At 39.2% G+C, this 21,138-nt stretch overlaps 1 protein-coding gene across 1 annotated transcript; it reads left to right on the top strand.

Annotated features, from left to right (window-relative positions):
- The first annotated feature begins 1,318 nt into the window (after nucleotides 1-1,318).
- On the top strand, nucleotides 1,319-20,974 carry LOC139696887 (E3 ubiquitin-protein ligase RNF146-B-like). Its single transcript, XM_071595768.1, has 3 exons — nucleotides 1,319-1,554; nucleotides 4,863-5,159; nucleotides 20,265-20,974. The coding sequence occupies exons 1-3, from the start codon at nucleotides 1,458-1,460 to the stop codon at nucleotides 20,972-20,974; spliced, it is 1,104 nt and encodes a 367-aa protein (XP_071451869.1). The 5' UTR covers nucleotides 1,319-1,457.
- The last annotated feature ends 164 nt before the right edge of the window (nucleotides 20,975-21,138 follow it).

Below are 21,138 nucleotides of genomic sequence, written 5' to 3'. Positions count from 1 at the left end.
ACTTTCTCCACAGCAGTTTGTGGGTAACTCTCATGGATAATATCCAAGGGCATTACTGCTTGCAGGGCAAACCCATATGTACTTGCAGCCGCAAGTATGAAGGAGGCACTCCTTGCAGGCCCTCTCACTCTGACCCATGCACATGACCAGGGTTATAAGCATTTCAACATTCAGATGTTGCTACACAAATGTACATGACACCTCTAAAGTAGTTACCAATTAACATTTTTAATATAATAATTATAACTTGCATGGTTGTTCGTGCTGGAGTTTCAAATAAGTTTTCATGTACAAAAATTAATTAAAATTATTAAAAATAAACCGCAATCTATTCTCATGGAGAGCTTTCATTATACTCTCCATGTTACTTTCAGTTCTGATTGCTGGATGTCTTTTGTATTTTTTGCGCACTGCAAGGGTGTTTGGCAGAGGGTGAAGTACACACTAGACTAATTTTGACCTACCTCTACCACGGTCGGACAATTTCATTCTCAGCCCCCATCGTTTGTGGAAAAAGGACATCTTAAATCTATCTGTTCAACTCTTAATCACTTAATTTTATTGACATGATCTCTCCTACTGTACTACGACGGGGGTTATATAATAATACATTTTCAATATCATTTTTCAAAACTCCCTTGATGCTAGAAATCAAAGTCGACGAACCTCCTGACATCAGTGGCAACAGATTCAGGGTATTTGTCCGTAAAAAGGCAATACCTATTGATGCCATTGTTAGCTGTTGTTAGAAAATTGCAAAATGGCCACGTGAAATGTTTTTCCATGATCGGGCGAATTACGGAATAACTCCCTTGATATCGGGTTATTTTGGTCTCGGATTGAATTAATATTCCTTACTGATTATCCATAATAGCAATGCACTGGACAAATTATACATTTGCGAGAAATGAAAATTCTGATTGCTTTTATAATTGTGCTGTTTGAGTACAATATGAATTACGATCATTAAGCATGATAAACTAGTTTTGAATTGTAAATATCATTGTGAAGAATTTCCTCCATAATATGATGTTACATGACATGAGAGGGTAAAATAATTCATCTATATTTCAGTAATGACTAAGAGATGGGACAAAATTGCATATAGTCCGGTATGTGAGAAGATGCAACAGTACATACACATTTGATTGTAATTTAATTAGCTATTTTATCTACTGCTACCATGAAAGTATATATCGATGTCGACTGGTATTCATGGCTGCCACCGATCTGTATCAAAATTATTTTTCATGTTAATAACCAACATTAGGGCCGTTAGTAGTGTTAATGAATGTGTTAGATGGCGTTACGGCGCTCACGCCAAGATCGCAAGAGAATGTTTATAAGCGCAGGGCGTATGACATGACAGAGAAATGTGAAATTTCTGATATCAATGATTTGAATCGCAACAAATGCAATAGTGACGTTATTGGCTGAAATTTTAAATAGTCAACAGAATGGCTGAGTCCCTCGACGATAATCGCTCCAAGAATGGGGATGAAATGGACGGCAGAGATGCTGTCGTTGCAAGTTCCAAAGATGCTGTTGAAGACGGTAGTAATATGTTTATTTACAATTGAAAATGATTACCTTTTTTCTTTGATCTTTAGACAAAGGGACCCAAAAAGTTGACGTGACTCTTATAACTTAAATGTTATAACACCCCTCTTATGTTCTTTAACCTGTATTATGGTACGTATGCTATTTGTCCTGGCACGCGCTCTTGATATGGAGTTGTGCTTTCACATTTTCAATCCGTGTTGAATTCAGGGGATTCGAAGTCAAGTATTTTCACCGTTAATTGCTACTGCGTGTTATGTATGTAATGTTAAGTGATTTTGTTATTTCATGTTATTACATCGATATCACAAGTTGTTTACAACATTAGTACGGGAAAGACTTTCCAATGTGCGATTGACGGAGTGCAACATTAATCTTACTGCACCCTTATCTGTATCTCAGGTGTGAGAATCAACTAAGTTCATCACAAAGATACAAGGAAGTATCGCTTTATGCCAACAAAACAAAACTACTAAGCTAATCATACGTTAATATTTTTGTTATTGGTAAAGAGGGATGAAGTCTCTGTTCTGCTCTGTTCCATAACGTCTTTAATTTCATAAACATAAGTAATTGAAGCCTAAAAATCGAATACTTTATTGAAAATTCAATGTGAAAAATGCAGTATTAGCAGTGATTTTGGTCTTACCGTTGATGATATATCATTTAATGTTTTATTAGAAATTTTCCAACATCATGGAATTATTGCCTCTAATGAGAGCAGTGGGTTGTGGCAATAATATTGGCTAGTCACGTAAAGCCATTACTTTGCTGGCGATTCATTAGCAGTCATTCATTTTACAACTTAAGTCTTATTCAGGGATATTCTTTTCTATGTGGGCTTTTTATCCGTTTTGATAAACAAATCTTATTGCTTGTGACTTTGCCTGCACTGTCCATGTATTCCAGGTAGTCACATAAGTCCTATGTGCTTCAGAGCCCCTTGTGTTTTTTTGTTGTATGCAGAAGTTTTACGTTAAGAAGATGGTTTGTTATTCCTCCTCCTTGAATGGAATTGGGAGCAATTGCTGCCTATTAATGTGTGGGAATGGATCAGGATGGATGAGAAACTTTTTAAGTTGAATATTAAAAATCCATGGAGGTCAATTTTGAAAAACAGGGAAACAACAACTTTTATTTCATAAGTAACTGATGAATGGTAAGGCCCGCTAATTCAAGATTGTGGGGAATTTAGTTTGTAGTGACCGAGAGAGGATGGTTTATAAATAAGTGGAAGGCTGAATTTGTATTAATGAAGTGGTGGAAGAAATTAGAGGGGATTTGCTAAAGTCTAAATGTGATAAGTGTTCTAAATATTTCAAAACCTATTGCTGGGATTCCTCTTTGTTTTTTCAATTTAATGGAAATGGTAGAGAATTGATGGAATCTGTTTATGTTGCGAAGGAATAATAAATTGGGTAACGTTATTAAGGTAAGATAGGAAATCATTTAAGTTAGCAATTGAAGTTTCAAAGATCGTCGATTTAAAGTGAGTAAGTGGATGGTAAATAGTTTAACGTCATCATGGACAGTGTTTTCAAAACTATTTAACTACTGTTCAGCTAAGAATGGGCAAAGAGTGAGTGCTGAAATTTTGCTTGGAAAGTTGAGTGTTAAATTGGAAATAATTTCGGGACATGCAAATTGTGGTGTCTTTTCGCCTAGCGTGAGGGCAACCTTTAAGTTTTTGGATTTTAAAAGAGGGTAACAATTTTATTTTTGCGGACACAGGGTAATACATTTTTAAATATTCAATTGTTTCTGGCTCAACCTTGTGGAAATTCATGTTAATGAAATTAAGAATACAAAGTAACTTTCCACTGTTCTTTATTAGCGTACAACCGGTTTCAACGCTCAACGCCCTGATGATGACACTTGAGCATTGAAACCGGTTGTACGCTAATAAAGAACAGTGGAAAGTTACTTTGTATTTTTAATTTCATTAATACATTTTTAATGTCAAAAGTGGCAAAGATGTTCAATGTCTTTGTAGTGTTCATTTGAGGATCAGTTGCATAGAATGTTTAAACGAAAACTTGCTGGAGGAGCCTAATGCGTTGAATTCTGAGGCTAACCAACATGCTAGGTAGTCGGTCAGTGGGTCAATTGTGGAAACAATAGGTCGCATGGAGCAATTGGTTTTATGAATTTAGGGAAGACAAAGGGATGGAAGGATTTGGGATAATAAAGGAGAAATTTAATTTCAGGTTTATTAGTTTAGGACATGAATTGGGGGTTTTCTTCATTCTTGAGACCATCATGTGCAAAGGGTTTTTTGAATGTGTGCGTATGGACTGTAATATATAAGATATGGGACATGCAGTGGGTAATCTGGTTTGTCTAGGATTACAATGGAGTTACCTTTATTATGCCATCAGAGTTACTATGTGTTTGGAGTTGAGGGATTTGATGTTTTTGAAATGGGTGTTGAAATGATTTATTTGGGTTTGGCTTGGGTCAGACTTGTTTGATGAAGTTGGAATTACGGATGGTATTTTTCACTGTTTCGGGTAGATATATGAAAGCAAATCCAGTGGCAGCAGAAGGGTCATTGAGAGTGGGCTGATGGAGAATTGGAGGCCTTTACTAAGGGGTGAATTCGTGTAGGGGATGAATCAGAGGAAAAGTGTGGTTTGTCACAAAGTGTTTGGTAGTACAGCTTGGAATTGGCCAGTTTATGTTGGACGGCTGTTGGAATAATGTTTCCATGTGCCTTTCAACTTAATGAAGTCAAAGTTGCTGCGCATACATTTATGTTACTGCATGTCCTGACTGACACAAATTCTAGATCACTTTCAGACATCTTACCGAGCTGAAATTTTCATTAATTGGTCTGATAATGCTGAAAACTAGTCGATAAATTTGCAAGCATCAAGAAAGTGGCTTGTGTTTGACACCAGAGATTGTTAAGTTCTCCCTTCATTTTATAAATTAACGCTCAAGAATATCAAATAATTGATATGCAGGCATGGGACATTTACTAAAATACACCTAAAGAATAAAGATATTTAATTCTTACCACTATTTATTATTTCCGTTGCAAAATTGCAACAAGTGCTGCCAAATGAAATTTTGTAGCAGCATCCTCATCCTTTAGAGGTTGGTGATCATGGCCAAGGGATCCCTTCCTTATTCCCCCACACTGCATTTGACTCCTTCTGCATGAAGAAAGCAATCTCTCTTTTGCTAGTGTACGTATAAATATTGTGTTGAGGGTGGTGTACTTCTGCTGCTGACTGATAATGTGGTGAAGAGTGGGGCCCATCATTGGATAACCATTGCTCTCCATTTTCATGTTGAAGGGAGCATACCGGAGTGTGCCGTGTGCCTGCAGACTTGTGTCCATCCCTCCCGTCTCCCCTGTGGGCACATTTTCTGCTTCCTGTGCATCAAGGGGACCGTGGCTACCGCTCAACCAGGCTCAGTCAGGCGCTGTGCAATATGCCGGAGGGAGATCCCATTAGACTTCCTCGACAAACCTGTGCTGCTGTGCCCCATCTTCCGGAATGCTCCACCACCGCCCGTGCAGCCGAGGACAGATGCCAGTGCCACACCCAATGAGCAAGAGGGCTACCTGTGGTTCTACGAAGGAAGGAATGGTGAGTTGTCCAAGGAGTTGAATGTCAAGTCTGAGGGAAACCTGGCTTCCTTTAATTCGGTTAACTGGACAAGTATACTTTTTCCAAATGCCCATAATCTTTGTCTGTGTGTTCTTTTCTAATGGGGATACCTTTGATTTATGTTTCTGGTCACCATCACCTGATAAATACGGTGCCTTGTCACCACAGCCATATCCTCTGGTCAGTAGCTGTTCTGTTAGCTCCCTCATGGGAATAAAAATCCATTGTTTCCTTGATCCTTCTTAAATTGGGATTCTTGGTTGTCCACTTGGTCTTTTAACCACCTTAGCACTTCACCGTCAGAAGTGTTTTCTATATAGTCATCATGCCTTATCCTGATATGTCCTATAAATTTGATATTTGCTTTTCTGTAGCCTTAAAAAGGTGCCTCTTTTCATTGACTTCTTCCAGGACTTCATTGTTATTTTTTCCTGTTCTCTCTTCAGCCTATCTCTGTAAGTCTTTTCCATATTGGCATACCTGCAGCCTCAAGTTTTATTTTCAATCAGCTACATAGGGCAATAGCAAACATTTTACTGAATCACGTTGCAATTATCGAGCTAGACATGAGAATGCCTTTCACCTTGTGTCAAATGGAAAGTATCCTCCTTTCAATTAAGAGGCTTGTAAACTTAACTTTAATAGTTCTACAGAAATAAAAGTGAAAGAAGGATCATCAGTTCGACTTTACCTTACCTGGAAATACAGTAGGGCTCCATAATGATATGGTATGATGGAACTGGACATGGTAGGACAATTCTTTTCCAGAATGGTGGGACACAATCATGCCTTGTACCTTAGACTAATTTTCATCTACTGGTTGGTCAGTAGGTTGATTGCATATTTAGTGATCCGATTTAATTAGGAATATCACAGTACATAAACATTGGTCTTAGTGGGCTGGCCAACCACTCTTGACCCCATACAAATCCTGGAAAGGTGTTGAGTTTCAAGGAGATTGGGTTGGTGCGGTGGCTAGTGAACTGGCTTCCAGCCCTGAGGGCCCAGATTCAAATCCTGTAGATGGGGGATACTTTTCAATGTTATTCCAATCCTTACTTGGGGTATTTTGTAAAGGGCACTTTGAGTGAGATTGCCATCCATCGTATGGGACGTTAAACTGTTGACCCCTTGGCGCCTTTTGTTAAGAGTAGGCTAATGCCAATGCCAGGTTTCTCTCCACCCTTCCTCTTTCCCATCCATCCCAAAAGTGCAAATGACTTCAGCTGTCGACTGCCTCCCCTGAAACTATTACTTTAGTTATAAAATTTGGAATTCTGGAGGTTTGCTGTTATTTTCATGGAAAATAGATAGTGGACGGCAAAAGGAAAAATTTTTGAATTTGATGCAAATTGTTGATTCAGTGAATTTTTTTAACTAGCAGCTTTTAATGTTTTTCATATTCTGCTAGAAGGTAGAGAATTATGCATTACATTTTGTGTGTACACTGTAGGAGAATTTGTGTGGATAATTGGGATGGTAGTAATGAATGATGAGGCACTTTCTTCTTTGAGTGAGTTACCATAAGAAATTTGAAAGAAACTGCTGGAGATGCCGCAACAGTAACTTTAAATGGAGTCATCCGCTAATGTGCAATTTGGAATTTGTCAAGGTATAAACGGTCTAAGTGTTTAAAAGTTGGCTTTAACCTCGTGGACTGCGGCGCGTCGTGCACGAATAGGAATGCCTGTGACATTTTATGTGCGGTATTTCGTCACAACATCTTGTTCCTTTAAAGTCCCCAAAATTTTGGAGTTTCAGAGGACACCTCGGTAGCTTAAGTGGCTAAAGCACTCGACCGGACATCGAGGGATCCGGGTTTGAATCCCGGTCAAGGCAAATGATTTTTACACTCTGTAGTTGTTGCATTACCATGAGAAGTAAATGTGGCATAATCAGGATGATTTTGTTTTGCTTAAAATAGATGCCCACTGATGCTCTCCTTTATTATCACTTGTGTATGTGTTGTTGTTTCCTGAATGCTGGCGACAAAAATGCAAAATAGTGTCATGACTCAGTTGGCACTCATCTGGATGCTTTAAATAAGTCTCAAAGAAACTGCGGGAGATGCCGCAACAAATAAATATAAATAAGTCAAAAACTCCAAATTTTGGACTCCAAAACTACATAAACTTTACCATAAGTAGGATTTTTAAATAGGCAAGCCATCAAATTTTTTAAACTATTTTTATTGATTATCTAACCAGTGAATGTCTATGCTAAAAGGGAAAATTCTGACATTTTTGAATGTATAATATTAGCAGTATCTATTCAATTATATCAGGAATATGGGGTAGTAAAATTGTTAGTGTAAAACCTTGAAAATCTAATCTTCTTTTTTAAACCTGAAGAAAACACAGGATCAGAAACTATCTAATTGCCACTCACCCTGTTTCAACAATGTCATTTCCATTTGCTAAACTTTTTAGGCCATATAGTTAACCATTTGGGCTGACGTATCTTAAAACAAAAGAACAAGGGAAACATGGAAGTCAAAAAACGATCATACCAATTAAAAGAATTGTGGATTCTGCCTGGTGATGCGCCATTAAGATTGGCTGGCAATGTGAGTGGCAGGGCGTGAGCAAGCTTCCCGGCACGGAATTGATTAAATTTGATCTGGAGGTGTGGGGAAATCAAAAATGAAGACTTATAATGTGAGGCAATGAACAAGTTAAACACGTATTTGTCCGTACAAGATCTGTCCAATAACTATACGCGAGCTGGTGCAATCTAGGGTCATGAGGCAGCCTATAGCCCTAGTTCGCTACTAGCGGCACTAGTTGCCATTCATAGTTGTTTCTGTCATCCTAGTTTTTACTGTTTGTTGAAAATGGAAATTGACGAAATCACGGAGCAACGAATCAACAACAAGTTTTTGGTGAAGTGTGGTAAAAGTTATGAAGAAATTACTGAAATGTTGACAGCTGTTTACGGTGATAATGCTCTGAAGAAAATATATATTTTCAAGTGGATTAAATCAAACCAAAAATCCAAGACAAAATTAACCGAAAATCAAAGTCATGCTCCTGGTTTCCTTTGATGTCGAAGGTGTTGTCCATCATGAATTCCTTCCTGAAGGAGAAACAGTAAATGCAGAGTTCTACCTTAGAGTTCTCAAGCGTGTAAGAGATCTCGTGCGTCATGTGCGACCAAATTTGAATCAAGGCGATGGATGGATCCTTCTTAACCATGACAATGCACCTGAACATTCAGCATTGATTGCTCGCCCTGTTTCTAGCAAAAAATTCAATCACCATCCTTTTATCATCCACCTTATTGGCCAGATCTCGCCCCCTGCGACTGTTTCCTATTCCCCCAAAATGCAAAAATGTGATGAGGGGACATCAGTAGGAAGGAATGGACACAATAAAGCAAGAAAAGATGAGAAAACTAAAAAGCCCAACTGCCGAGGACTTCCAAGGGTGCTTTGAACAGTGGAAAAGAAGATTGAATAAGTGCATAGCCATACAAATGGAGAGTACTTTGAAGGGAACAAAATCGTTATAGACTAAATTTTGCAAAATAAAGTTTTTTATGGCCTAAGTTCATGTATTTATTGGACAGGTATCGTATATGAGCGATGAGTTATTGGACATTTGTACTGTGGGAAACATGTTTGAAAGCAGTATGTATGTTGGTTTATATTCATGCACATCTTATTCATATGAAATCCCTTTAAAGGAAAAATTGCCATGAAGGAGGTGGCTTAGTGGTCTGCCTTTGTAGCCAATGGGATCAAAGGATTGTGAGGTCCATGGTCACATCCTAATTGAGGCAGAAGTTTCATTTTTTCTATTAAATCTCCAATCATGTGATAATATCGTCGTTAAATATGCTGTTGTGGTATTTCCTTCACTTTTTGATGTATTGTCAAGTATTAATTACAAGGAATCAGCCTTTGGCTGTTCCAATAAGTTTGAAATTCTCCATTTCAACCCCTGTGGAAAGTGTTTCTCCAAAATCATGTCGCATGCCTGTTTTTGAATCTGAGAGTTAAAAAAAGGTCCTCCGTTTGCATTCAAGGTTGGTGGCAGTATGATGAGCGCACGGGTAGTCAGTTAGAGTCTTCACACCTCTCGGGAGAGACATCCTGTGAGATTATGATTTGCGGCTCCCTCTATGTGATAGACTTCGCGAATAAGGTGCAGTACAGGAAAGGGGCAATGGGTAGGTCAAGGAAAATCAAGCGGGACGTTGCAACGGCTGAAAAGAAGGGCGTCGCCGGGCTTAGATGAAGAGACGTCAATGGGATGTCCTTTGTGCTGTACTCTCTCCATCTTCGTGCGCTGACATAGGATTGTTTCCATTTTGCCTGACTGTAAATATAAATAAATACATCTATCTTTATCTCAAGAGAAAACAAGTGTTTGTTTTCATGCTACTAAGAAGGAATGCTTAAGGTTGTCATTCTGGGTTGTTAAATTTTTCTTTGAGAACTTTTTTCTTGGTCTTGTTTCCTTTGCATACGTGATTATGGCTGGAGTCAAATGCATGCCAATGGCATGTGTGTGATCATGTTTTACGTTGCCGTTTTGACTTGAAATTTCATTTTAGACAAAGGATTTTTTCAGGACTTCAGTTTGTAAAGAACATTTTGTAATACACAACTGTGGAAAACATTAAACTTTCTGAACAATTCATGCTCTTCATTATTATGCACTAAGTAGTTATCCAATTCAGATGGTATTTGTAGTTGTCCAATTCCCAGACACTGCCACGTCATAGGTATTTGTGAAGGGAAATGGAATGAAAGTGTGTGGGGACATATACTACGGGGGCGATTCAAAAAGTAAGGTCTCCTATTTTTCTGTTCATGAAAAATCAAATGTATTCTTAACTTTGCGTACATCGTTGGAAACGTTGAGCATTTAGCTATTTTTCTACACAGTCGCCTTGGCGATCAATCACTTTTTGCATCCTTGTAAGCAGCTTTTTAATGCCGGCTTCGTACCTTTCTCCCACCGCGTCGCGAGGCCAACACGATTGCTTCTCCGATATAAATTCATCGCCATTTAGTGGAAGTGTACGATGATAAGTGTATGGACATCAAAAACGTGCGGAAGTGGTGCAGGGAGTATTTTGATGGTCGGAAAAACGTCCAAGGTGAACAGCGTTTGCGGGAATCAACGGTGGCTCCAATTGACGAGATGGTGCGCAATAACCGGAGAAATACCCTTCATGAGATAAAGGAAGGCCTAAATGAAGAGAGTGGCTACTTCTCCGTGCATAGTATTGTGTCGGAGGTCCCCAGTTACAACAAGGTGTCTCACCAAAAGAGTGTGTTTGCATCATGACATTGCACGTCCACATGTGTCACATCAAACGACCACCCTACTCAATGAATTCGGCTTGGAAATTATCAACCACCCTCCCTACAGCCCAGATGTTGTCTCCAGCGACTATCACTTGTTTCCTGCTCTCAAAAAACACCTTGGAGGACAGAAATTGAAGTCAGACGAGGAAGTGCAAGGAGCAGTCGTCATTTGGCTTCATTACGTGGAGGGAGAAAGGCACAACGCCGGTATTAAAAACCTGCTTACAAGGGTGCAAAAAGTGATTGATCGCCAAGGCAACTATGTAGAAAAATAGCTAAATGCTCAGCCTTTCTTATGATGTACACTAAGCTGAGAATAAATTTGATTTTTCATGAAAAATATAGGAGGCCTTACTTTTCGAATAGGCCTCGTACTTAACTTTATATACTTGTGGATGTACTTTATGTTCAAAAATGGCCCTTTCCCTTCCAAATGCTGTCCTTACTGATTTTCATTTATGAAACCTTGTTGAGATATCTCATATGTTATGAGGTATGTCCAGAAAGGACTTTTATAAGGTTCCTATACACTATTAAGAAAAGAAAAAAAACTGAAATATACTCATGCTCAACTATTCTTATTGCTTATTGATGTGCACACTTCAACGTAAGTTTTGATGTGGTGTCTTCTACTATGGTTGAGAAATTGGAACAAAGTGTATTACCAGGTGTTGTGTTGCTTCATCATAGAAGCTTGCAATGCAGTGTAAAACTGTGCATTCTTAAATCTCATTTTGCGGTGTTGTGGACTGTGCAGTCGATCAAGGCATAGATTGCTGCTGCAGTCACTGCCCATCTCTCAATCTCACCACTGTTGATTTTGGCAAGAAAACCTGATGCTCACTGTTATTTGATCGTCCCTCATCTAAGCACACGGCATACTGATCACCTTCCAACTTTTGTTCCCTCTCATTGCTGCCGCAGACATGAAAGGCATGCAGGTGAGACAGTGATGTGAAAACAAAATGGAAAACTTTGAGTGCATAAAACTTCTGAAAAGGTTTTATGGCTTTGTAATATGGAAATTGCTTGGTGTGAGATATCTGGGAAGTGGGGGGGGGGACGGTCCCAATATTTCTAATTCAATGCCATGAGATGTCGCATTTTATTAATTCTTCACTCAGTAAAACTGGCCAATTGCTTTCATCATCCACATTTTTGCATCCTTCAATAAATAGACCCATCTCCTAGTCATCAAATCACTTCTAAAGTGTAGCATCTTCTTTATAAAAGTCAAAAAATCTAATGGTGAATTTCTGCTTGTTTCCGAGTTCATTGCATTCAACAAACAGATAATGACTACATCTGTGGTGAGTATCACAATTTTCTTCAACATTCGTCATTGACGAATGTCATCCATGCCTGTGCAAGGTGATGGAGAAAAATTGCCTAACTGTTGGCTTGTTAGGTGTTTGAAATGGAGATAGCTGCTGTCTAGTGTTCATTGTGCCTTTTGATGAGGTGGATTTACCATGATGACCTTGTGTGAGTGGATAATTACATCCAAAAAGAAATACTCCTTCACCAGCACGTGTTTGCTGCCTTCTTCGCCTTAGAGAATTCGTATAGGTAGCAAAAGCTCAAAATATTTGAGTAAGGTAGCAGAAAGATTTAAAGTAGCTAGAGTTACAGAGGCAATTGACTAGTCTTCTTCAGGAATTCTTTTATGAGGCCATGTTTTTAAAGTTAGGATAGGCAATTGTCAATGCCCGTTTTACTCACAGGATGGTTATGTACCACAGGACTCTGTGATTAGTGTAATGCTATTCGCCGTAGTTGTAAACGATGGGGTCATCAGGTCTCCAGTAATTGGGTCACCCTTCGTAGACAATCTTGCCGTCTTCTGCCGATCATCAACAATTACGAAAGCTTCCTGGACACCTTATACTGTTAGTCCCTTAAAAATGGTTTCTGGTTCTCTGAGGGGAAAAGAGTCAACGTCTGCTGGTTATGCCATGTCCACCATAATGCTTAGGTGGTAGAAATCTCCTTCTTGTGGAATCGGTCCATTTCCTTTATAGGATATTAGACTGCCGATGGAACTGGAGGGAACATTTTGAGACTCTGCAATAAGTGCTGCCCAAAGCTAAACGTTTTTCTCTGTCTTAGCCATACCACTGTGAAGTTGAGACTACACTATCCAGATTTTACTTTATCGAGCACTCTCGCCCTTAAAGTTTTAACTGTGGCTCTCTTTCATTTACTCTTTTGGCCTCGAATCATATCTCTTTAACCCCTAAAAACTTCACAATGCATGGTTACGTTTGGCCATCTGGTCCACAGTATATACTCAGAAAGACTGAACCACCTCTGGCCATCCAAGGAGATGTTTTAATATGCAATAATGCTGCAAAGATTGGATGATGTTCCAACTCTCTGTTGTTTGAAATAGTTTTTAATGCCCCTTTTTAAAACTTTTTCAATGGGCCCAGTGCCACTAGTCCACTCGGCAGCCATTCATACGGTTTTATCCCTGGAACATAATTATGTTTTTCCTCACTTGTACTCTGTGGAGTACTCACATCAAGCTGCCTTGGTTAACTCCTCAGCCAAAGTGCAACAATCACTCAAATAGGCACTCCAAGACTTCCACAACTACCTCTGATTACCAGCATTCGTTAAAAGAAAAGTTGCTGACGGAATGAAGGGAGATAGATGTAAGCAAAATGGAATGAAGGGAGAATATCTGTGAAGTTAATTTTATGTTTTAGGAAATGTAGCTTTTGCCCATTCAAAACCTGCCTTAAAAACAGTTGACTCCCAAATAATAATTCAAATAATTCCTAGATAATCAATCAGAATTCATCCCTGAACACACCTACAAATTGAAGTTAGATTCAGCCTGTGTGCATGCCATTATATCCTCTCTAATTGTGAGGTGCACAAAGCAAAGCTGGTGCCACTCTCTACTGTGTGTACCGTGGAATTGTTTGCCGTAAAGGAAGCTCCAAAACAATTGAACATAAAAATGCTCACTTTCCTGTCTGCACAGCCTAAATGACTGCAAACCATTTCTGCCTTCATTCATTTCCATGTTCTTGTTAAGGAAATCCCTACTGTGAGGGTGGTCCCAGAAGTGCCCGACCCAACAAAGAAAACACAAAAATTTTTGAATAAAATGTATTAATTTTTCAACATAATCACCTTTCAGGTCTATACACTTTTCCCAGCGATATTCAATAAATTCGATACCCTTTCTTTATAATAAGAGCTCTCTTGCTCCTTCAAATAGCCATTAATTGCCGACATCACTTCTTTACGGTTGGAAAATCTTTGACCATCGAGCCATTTCTTTCAAGTTTGCGAACAGAAAATAATCCGAGGGGGCTGAATCTGGCAAGTAGGTTGCATGAGGTAGCAACTCAAACTTTAATTCATGAATTTTGGCCATTGTAATGACGGATTTGTGGGCTGGTGCATTGTCTTGATGAAACAACTCTTTCTTCAATGCCAAATGCGGCCACTTTTGCTTTTTTTCTCTGCTGAAACGTTGCAATAAGTTCGCTTAATATTGGCTGTTGTGATATTTTCCTTTTTCAAGATAGTCAATGAAAATTATCCCATTAGAGCTCATTCACTTGCAATCATTTTCTGAAGATAAGACCCAGCCACAATCCAATGATTGTTACTTTCCATTGAGTGTGAGGCAACTCCTAATGGAGTTGGAAAAGTATCTGGCATGGTGCGAAATGTTTAAGCTTTCTTTAGATAATCACAGTCTATATGATGACTTGGAGAACGCCAGCAAAGTAATAATATTTCTAAAAGAAACAGGAATTTTGAACTTTTTATAGTATGTATTATATTAATCTGTAATTTGCATTGATAGATTCTTATAATTTATACTTGTGTGCTGAGTAATATGGTGAAGGCATTAGTCTGGCATGTATAGACATAGAAAAAATTATGTAGATTAGGATAGCTTAGGTTCTGGCATACTTAATGGTGAGATAAATAGGCATTACATGAATTAAAAGTCAAGTACAATTCAGGCCATGTGAGTGGATAATATTCCCCTGGAACTACTGAAAGATTTAGAAAAGAATGGGGGGAAGAGTTTTTATGGACTAACACTTAACTTGTTTGCTAACATTTATGAAGGAGGAATTTGGCTGGAAGACTTCATTGAGTCGGTGTGAGTTCCTATTCCAAAAAAGGCAGCCGTATTTGAGGACTACAGAACAATAATGACTGTGACATAGAGCGCCCACAGAAAAAAATGCCTAGTAATGAACATACACGTAGATAGATGCATTTACTCCCCTGAATGTCTTTGAATGAGTGGTGTCTTTGCCATGCCAATCATTCAGCAAACTCAACATTCGTCATGCCATTGCAACTGCAGTGGCGATTTTGAAAACAACTTTACCTTCAGGATATCCATCATAAATTGAGTTCTGCATCTCACTTGGCATTGAAATCTCACATGGCTCCTGAAATCCTAATTTAATTTATGAACTTCATTATAACAATTGTTTTCCTTTAAATCTCAGTTGGCTACATTAAATTAAACAAAAGATGATTTTGTACTGATTTCCATGTTTCCAATCATGTGTGCTACTTATTAATCCTTACAATTTTCTTTTATATGCTTGAATGAATTCCATTTCAAACAAAAGAAGCATAAAATACCTTGACAAAGCGAATGAAAACTCCTATAACCGTAATAAATGATAATAATAAATATAGCCGGTTCTTATATTTTATAAATCACGTTGGTATATTCTTTGTTGCTTGGCCTCGAAGATTATAGGGAATACATAAACTTGAAATGCAAATACCGAAAACAAAACTGAAGGATATTTATTAAGAGGGGGACTATGATTTATCAGGTATTTTTCTGAGTGATTCAGTGGATGTAGTACTTAAAAAAATTTATATTGCTAATATTTAGCTTCGGGTTCTTAGGAGCCATTGTTTTTATCTTGCTACCTACTTTGACTGGTGGTTTGAGAAAGTGCTTGTATTCAGTAGGAAGGATAAGAATTTTGCAGGGGTACCTATGCATCTTTAGGTATTGTGAATCCCTTCATTCTCAACTCTGATTTTGTAATGGAGCACCAACCTTCCATTAAAAATACCAAAGCGACACTTCAAGTGTGGCTGCAGAAGGGGCATTCATCATATGGGTGTAACATTTCTCCTGTGTTCTTCTTGAGTAAGGTGTATGAGTAATCATTTTACGTACTCCTTTTGGTCAATGCTCTTTTTGACTTACCATATTTCACGGGCCATAAGGCACACATGAGATGCATTCGTGATTTTCCAGGTTAGGATTATTAACGACAAATACATGGATCGGACGGAAAAGATCAAAGTATTGTGATGCTAACACTTAAGTGAATCATTATATTAAGAAATTAGCAGCTAAATGCATATAATTGTTTATTCAATGTCGAATCTCAAGAATTTGACATCATTGAGCCAAAGTGATGCCTTTAGGCTGCTTTGTTTCTGTGCTCTGAAGCAAATTTCACAAATTCAAGTTTAAATGCAATACTATATGACCATCTTCTTTCTTAAGATCTCATGAGGCCATTGTCGTTTTAACTTTTTATGGAATGCTTAGTTTCTGTTATTTATTTATTTTTTTAGCTCTTTATTTGGCAATAGAACCAAATACAGCAGTAACTTGCCAACTTAAAGTGGAGCGTGTAACAAAATACAAATAAGGATGCATACGTACAAAAACAACAAATATTAACAAATTAACAACAGAAATAACAAAAATAGGTTATTGTCCTATTTTTGGAGAGATTGGAAAGAGAGCCAGGTCAGTAAACATGTTGGAGGGAAGCAAAAGAGGATCAACGGTATCAGGAAGAGTGAGTTCATTGGAGAGATAGGAGAGGCCGAAGAAAAGAGAGTGTTTAATTAGTGATAACCTGGGAGTAGGCATAGTAATAATAAGTTGGCCTGTTTGATTATAAACCGGCAATTCCTTGTTTCAATTTTTTGGGGTGCCTTATTTTTAAACTCCAGTACAATTTTGTTAATTTTTTACAAAATAGGAGTTACATGCCCATCCTTTCCGTTGCTCACCCCATTCCCACTTTATCTTTTGCTGATAAATCTATCCAATATTTTCCTAATTTGGGTCGATATTTCCCAATTTGTTGGACGTCATGCAAATATCTAAAGATAACTTCCAGTTCGCATCTTTCCTCGGCATAAATTGGGACTAAATAAAGGATTCTTAGTGTATTGCCCTGTCTTCCTCCTCCAATCATGCATTCACACATCCCCTCCTTTTTTCACTATTTTCTTGAGGTATGATCTAAAGTCACCATGTCCTGTTAAAATTTGCGTGATTCCTGTGTAAGTTTTAGTCTATCTTCATGCTTTCCTTCACGCTAGGTAGGAATTGTCTGGTTGTTTTCCCCTTTTCGCTCTTATAACCTCCTGTTCCTGCTCCAATTCTCAGTTGGAGACAAAGTTACATCTCTTGGGGAGTAGCCTCTTCCATCTGCCTCATCTGTCACTTAATTCTTCTTTCCTCTATCGAGAATGTTATGGGCGGTGGGAGTGGGCATGTGGAGTAATGAGTGTGTGAGGGTGAGTCGTGGGGGTACATTTTGATATTATCAAAATTTTAATTGAAAGCAACCATTTTCTATGCCTTTACAAAACTCTTATACTACTTAAGGTTGAATGCCTTTGGACTCTTTGAGTTTATTGGGAGAGATACAATGTATAGTATGCATGGATGGATCAGCTGAGGGGTGACATTCCCGTTAGCCCAATGAGTATTAAGTTTTGTGGCAGCACCACGAGCGAGATGAAACTAGTGACACTATGCATTATATAAATTTACGATTTGTCAGGGAATTTTTCAGAAGTACTTTGAATGAAGTATTAAAACTCTGTTGCTTACTACTGACTCTAAACAGTGAGATATTATCAAAATTTGTAATGAAGGCAACCATTTTCTTTGCCTGCTGTGGGAAATATACTTAATAAACTATTTCTCCAGGGAATCGGCTTGCGCTTACTGGTCAAAGTTATATCCCTCACCCATAAGATGCACGTTGGTTTTAGAGCGGATTTTGGTGTGAAAAATTGAATCTTATGTGCTGGAAAATACATCAATTCTTATACCATCCAGTCACATTACTCCAGCTTTTATGTGTTTATATTCTGTGGTATAGGGTCTCAGGGGAGTGTGTTGAAAACTATTTGAGTGGCTTTTCCCATTGTGTAGTAAGGCTTGCAAGACTCCAGAATTTATGGAAGCTTTTCAAGATCACTGTCCTGGGCTCTGTTCCCATTTGTATCATGGGTGATTCACAAGGGAATGTGGAGGAGGCATTGGCTCCCAACATCCCTGCCATTTCAAGGTTTTCCTCTTCTCACAAGCCCAACGGAGCCAATGAGAAGGCACTCGGGGAATTCTTTTGCTGCTGCTGTGGTATATAATTGTGTGGAGTTCGGTGGTGACCACTTCTTGCCGTTACAATATGTTGCTAATTCATTTGTGTGATGAAAATGACTTTGGCTCCTCCTGCACTTAGCTGCTAAGTGTTTTTGAAAGTAGTTATTCAGTACAGGTGCTTATACAGGTAGAGAAATTTGTTACAGTGCTTGACAAAATGATTTTTACTCTGTCTGTACCATAAGTTTTAAGACCTTTGCTATGAAATCGGTACTACTAGCGCCATCTTCAAAATATTTTGGCAACTAGTTACTGCAACCTTTCTTTCCCCCCAATACAAAGTTTCAAGTCCATCAGATTGCATGCAGCTGTTCAGTGGCGGTTCACACTGTAGTGTCCGAGTAGTCGTGGTCACAATAACACGATGAATTAAAATAATGACCGACATGTTGTAAATAAATTTTGCTTTAAAGCTGTTGAAAGTAAAAAAAGGAAATGCTCAAATGTTAAAATTGGCTTATGGTGGAAGTGTTATGTCTCATGCTACTGTTTTTCGGTGGTATAACCTTTTTGTTAAGGGTAGAGAGTCGGTTGAAGACGACGAAAGGAGCTCACGGCCATGTGTCACGAAGAGTAATGAAAACGAAATCAAATAACAAATTGTATCAAGTGGAAAAGTGCTTCGATCAGTTATTCATTTTGTTCGACTTCCACCACATCACGCCTACTGAAGCTACTCAATTTGTTAGTAATGAAAACATTGCTTAAGTTGCAACTGAGTTGCTAGGACCACCGTAATGCGAGCTGTAGGTTGATAGAAGAACTAACTGGAATATCAAAAACCACCGTATAATACATTTTGACGAACAATATGGAGAAGAGGAAACCGTTTCAAATAATGATACATCGTATTTATACCTGTTTGAGGAAGGGCGTGGGGAGAAGAAAAGATTGAGGAGTCAGGTAAGTGGGGACAAAGAAGGGAAATATGGAAAACCCAAAGAAATAGAGAAACTAAAGAAATGGAGAGATATAAAGAAGGGGGGGAGATAAGCACTTCTGGTCATTATTGAGAGGAAGAGGTAAGAATAAAGAAGGGTTGAGCGGGAAGGGGATATGAAAAGGATAGAGGCAGGCTGAGGGATTAACCCTCAATTCTTTCTTCTTCCCTCCTCCCTACTGCCAGGATAAGAGCTACCTGACACCGTCCAACCCAACCTGCCATGCCCAACATTTCGGGGTTGTAAATTATAACACAGCGTCCAACTCATCTTTGATTTGCATGAGCATAATGTCTATCAAAAACAAATATTTAATGGCAGCTCGATTCTCAAGTTTTTTAGGCTTACATTTAGCTGAGTGCCTTTCAATACATGCGAAAACAAATCCTCCAGCTATTGTTGAAGAGTACTTGCGTCTTCATGTTGAGTTAGGAAACTATTCAGACAACCCTGGTATGTGGAAGTTTGTTATCAAATTTTAGGGCACTGCTTACTGGTTGGAGGTTTTTGATATTCTACGTAGCCTTTTGTCTAAAGTACTTTTTGGCTTAATTTTGGTTGTGAATACTGCTTCTTAATTTGAAATCATTTAAATTATCTTTTACATTAGATAAAATACAAGATACGTACCATCTTCAGACATAACTGGGAGTTACACAGTTGAGTGCCACATTTAATGAAACTTCTTGCACTGATAGAATGATAAAGATGAACTATTGACTGGAAATAGTGTTTGTAAAAGATGCGATATTCACTTAATATGCAAGTGAAGAAAATATGAACCTCTTGTCCAAGATTGAATCTTTTGATTGTTTGTGTTGGGGAGTATGTGATCTCTTTGTCGTAAGTGAATTGAATATAAAATTTTCATATTTATATGAAAATTTTATATTCAATTCACTTACGACAAAGAGATCAACCCGCATTACAAAAACATTCCATCTTCCCAAATACCGCACGGCTGTATATGAAAAGTCATTCAGTATTTCATCCAGTAAACTATGGAACTCTTTGCCTAATAATGTAAAATTATCCAGGAACACATCCCAATTCAACAGGAAAATGTTTGAATATCTGTCTACCACACTACCAAAATGACCTTATTACTGTTCTATCAGGCTAAATATTTAACTATTGTTCTTTGTATTTGTATCTATGTATTGTACTATATGTTTCGTTCAACTGATGTTATATTATGTCTTGTTTCACTAGTTTAGAACCAGTTTCATTCCATAGGTTTCAAAACCTAATGTAACCTATATTCTGCTCCAAGGGACTTTGCTCCCAGAGCAATAAAAATTGTTTATACATATATATTATATGTGATCGAAGAAATATCCATTTAATCCTCCCGTACTCTTTCTTTACCACCACTCCGTGCGACCCTGTCCCAGGTTGGTGGCAGTATGATGAGAGGACGAGCCTAGAGCTGGAGGGTGCTTACAAGCGGGGTGAGCGCTCATGCGAGTTGCTCATTGCGGGTTTCCTGTACGTGGCCGACTTTGATGGCATGGTGCAACTACGCAGGAGGGACCCATCGCGCAGGAGGCGCATCAAGAGGGACCTAGCCTCGATCCCTGTCAAGGGTGTCGCCGGGCTGCGAACCCGTTCCCATGGAAATGCCCAACCTCAGCAGACGGTGATGGCAGTGGTGGAAGAGGACCAGTGCTTCCCCCCCATGGGCCACCACCAGACTAGTCACCATTATGGGCCAGCAACGACCCCTCCCACGCCCGTCAACACTCCAGGAACGGCCACGCCACCCCAGGGGGCTGCACCCGGTGGCTCCTCCTACCTGACGGCCGTGGCGTCTTCCTCTTCGTTGAGGCGGGTGGTCGAGGAGATGGGTCGCCTTCAGTTGAGTGGAGTGGGGAGCGGTGAGGGGGCCTCCTCGTGCGCCACTTCAGGCAGGGGTGGGGAGGGCACAGGGGGGGAGAGCGAGGGGGGAGGGGTGGGTGACGATGGCCCTGGCGCTGGAGGTGAGGAGAGTGGCGGTGGGGTGAGGAGGGCTGCGGAGTCGGTCCTCTGGTCGCCCGTGTCCCCAGACATTGCCTCTGCCTCCCCATGGGTGCTCACCTTGTCCTCGGATGAGGACCAGCTGTGATACACTTGGAGGTGTCTCGGATGGACAAGTGATCGAGGTGGACTGACTGACTCCCTTGCGCAGCTGCGTTCGTTGGGTTCTTGTTGAAAGGGGAGTGGTGTGGTTTTTTATGGTTTAGGTTGCTGGTGGGAATATTCAAAAATGGCTTGGCCTGGAAATCTCTT

The sequence above is a fragment of the Hetaerina americana genome, unplaced genomic scaffold (genome assembly GCF_022747635.1).
Source record: "Hetaerina americana unplaced genomic scaffold, ioHetAmer1.1.p SCAF_7, whole genome shotgun sequence".
Taxonomy (NCBI): Eukaryota; Metazoa; Arthropoda; class Insecta; order Odonata; family Calopterygidae; genus Hetaerina; species Hetaerina americana.
The sequence above is the reverse complement of the archived record's forward strand: the minus strand, read 5'-3'. Positions and strand labels throughout refer to the sequence as shown.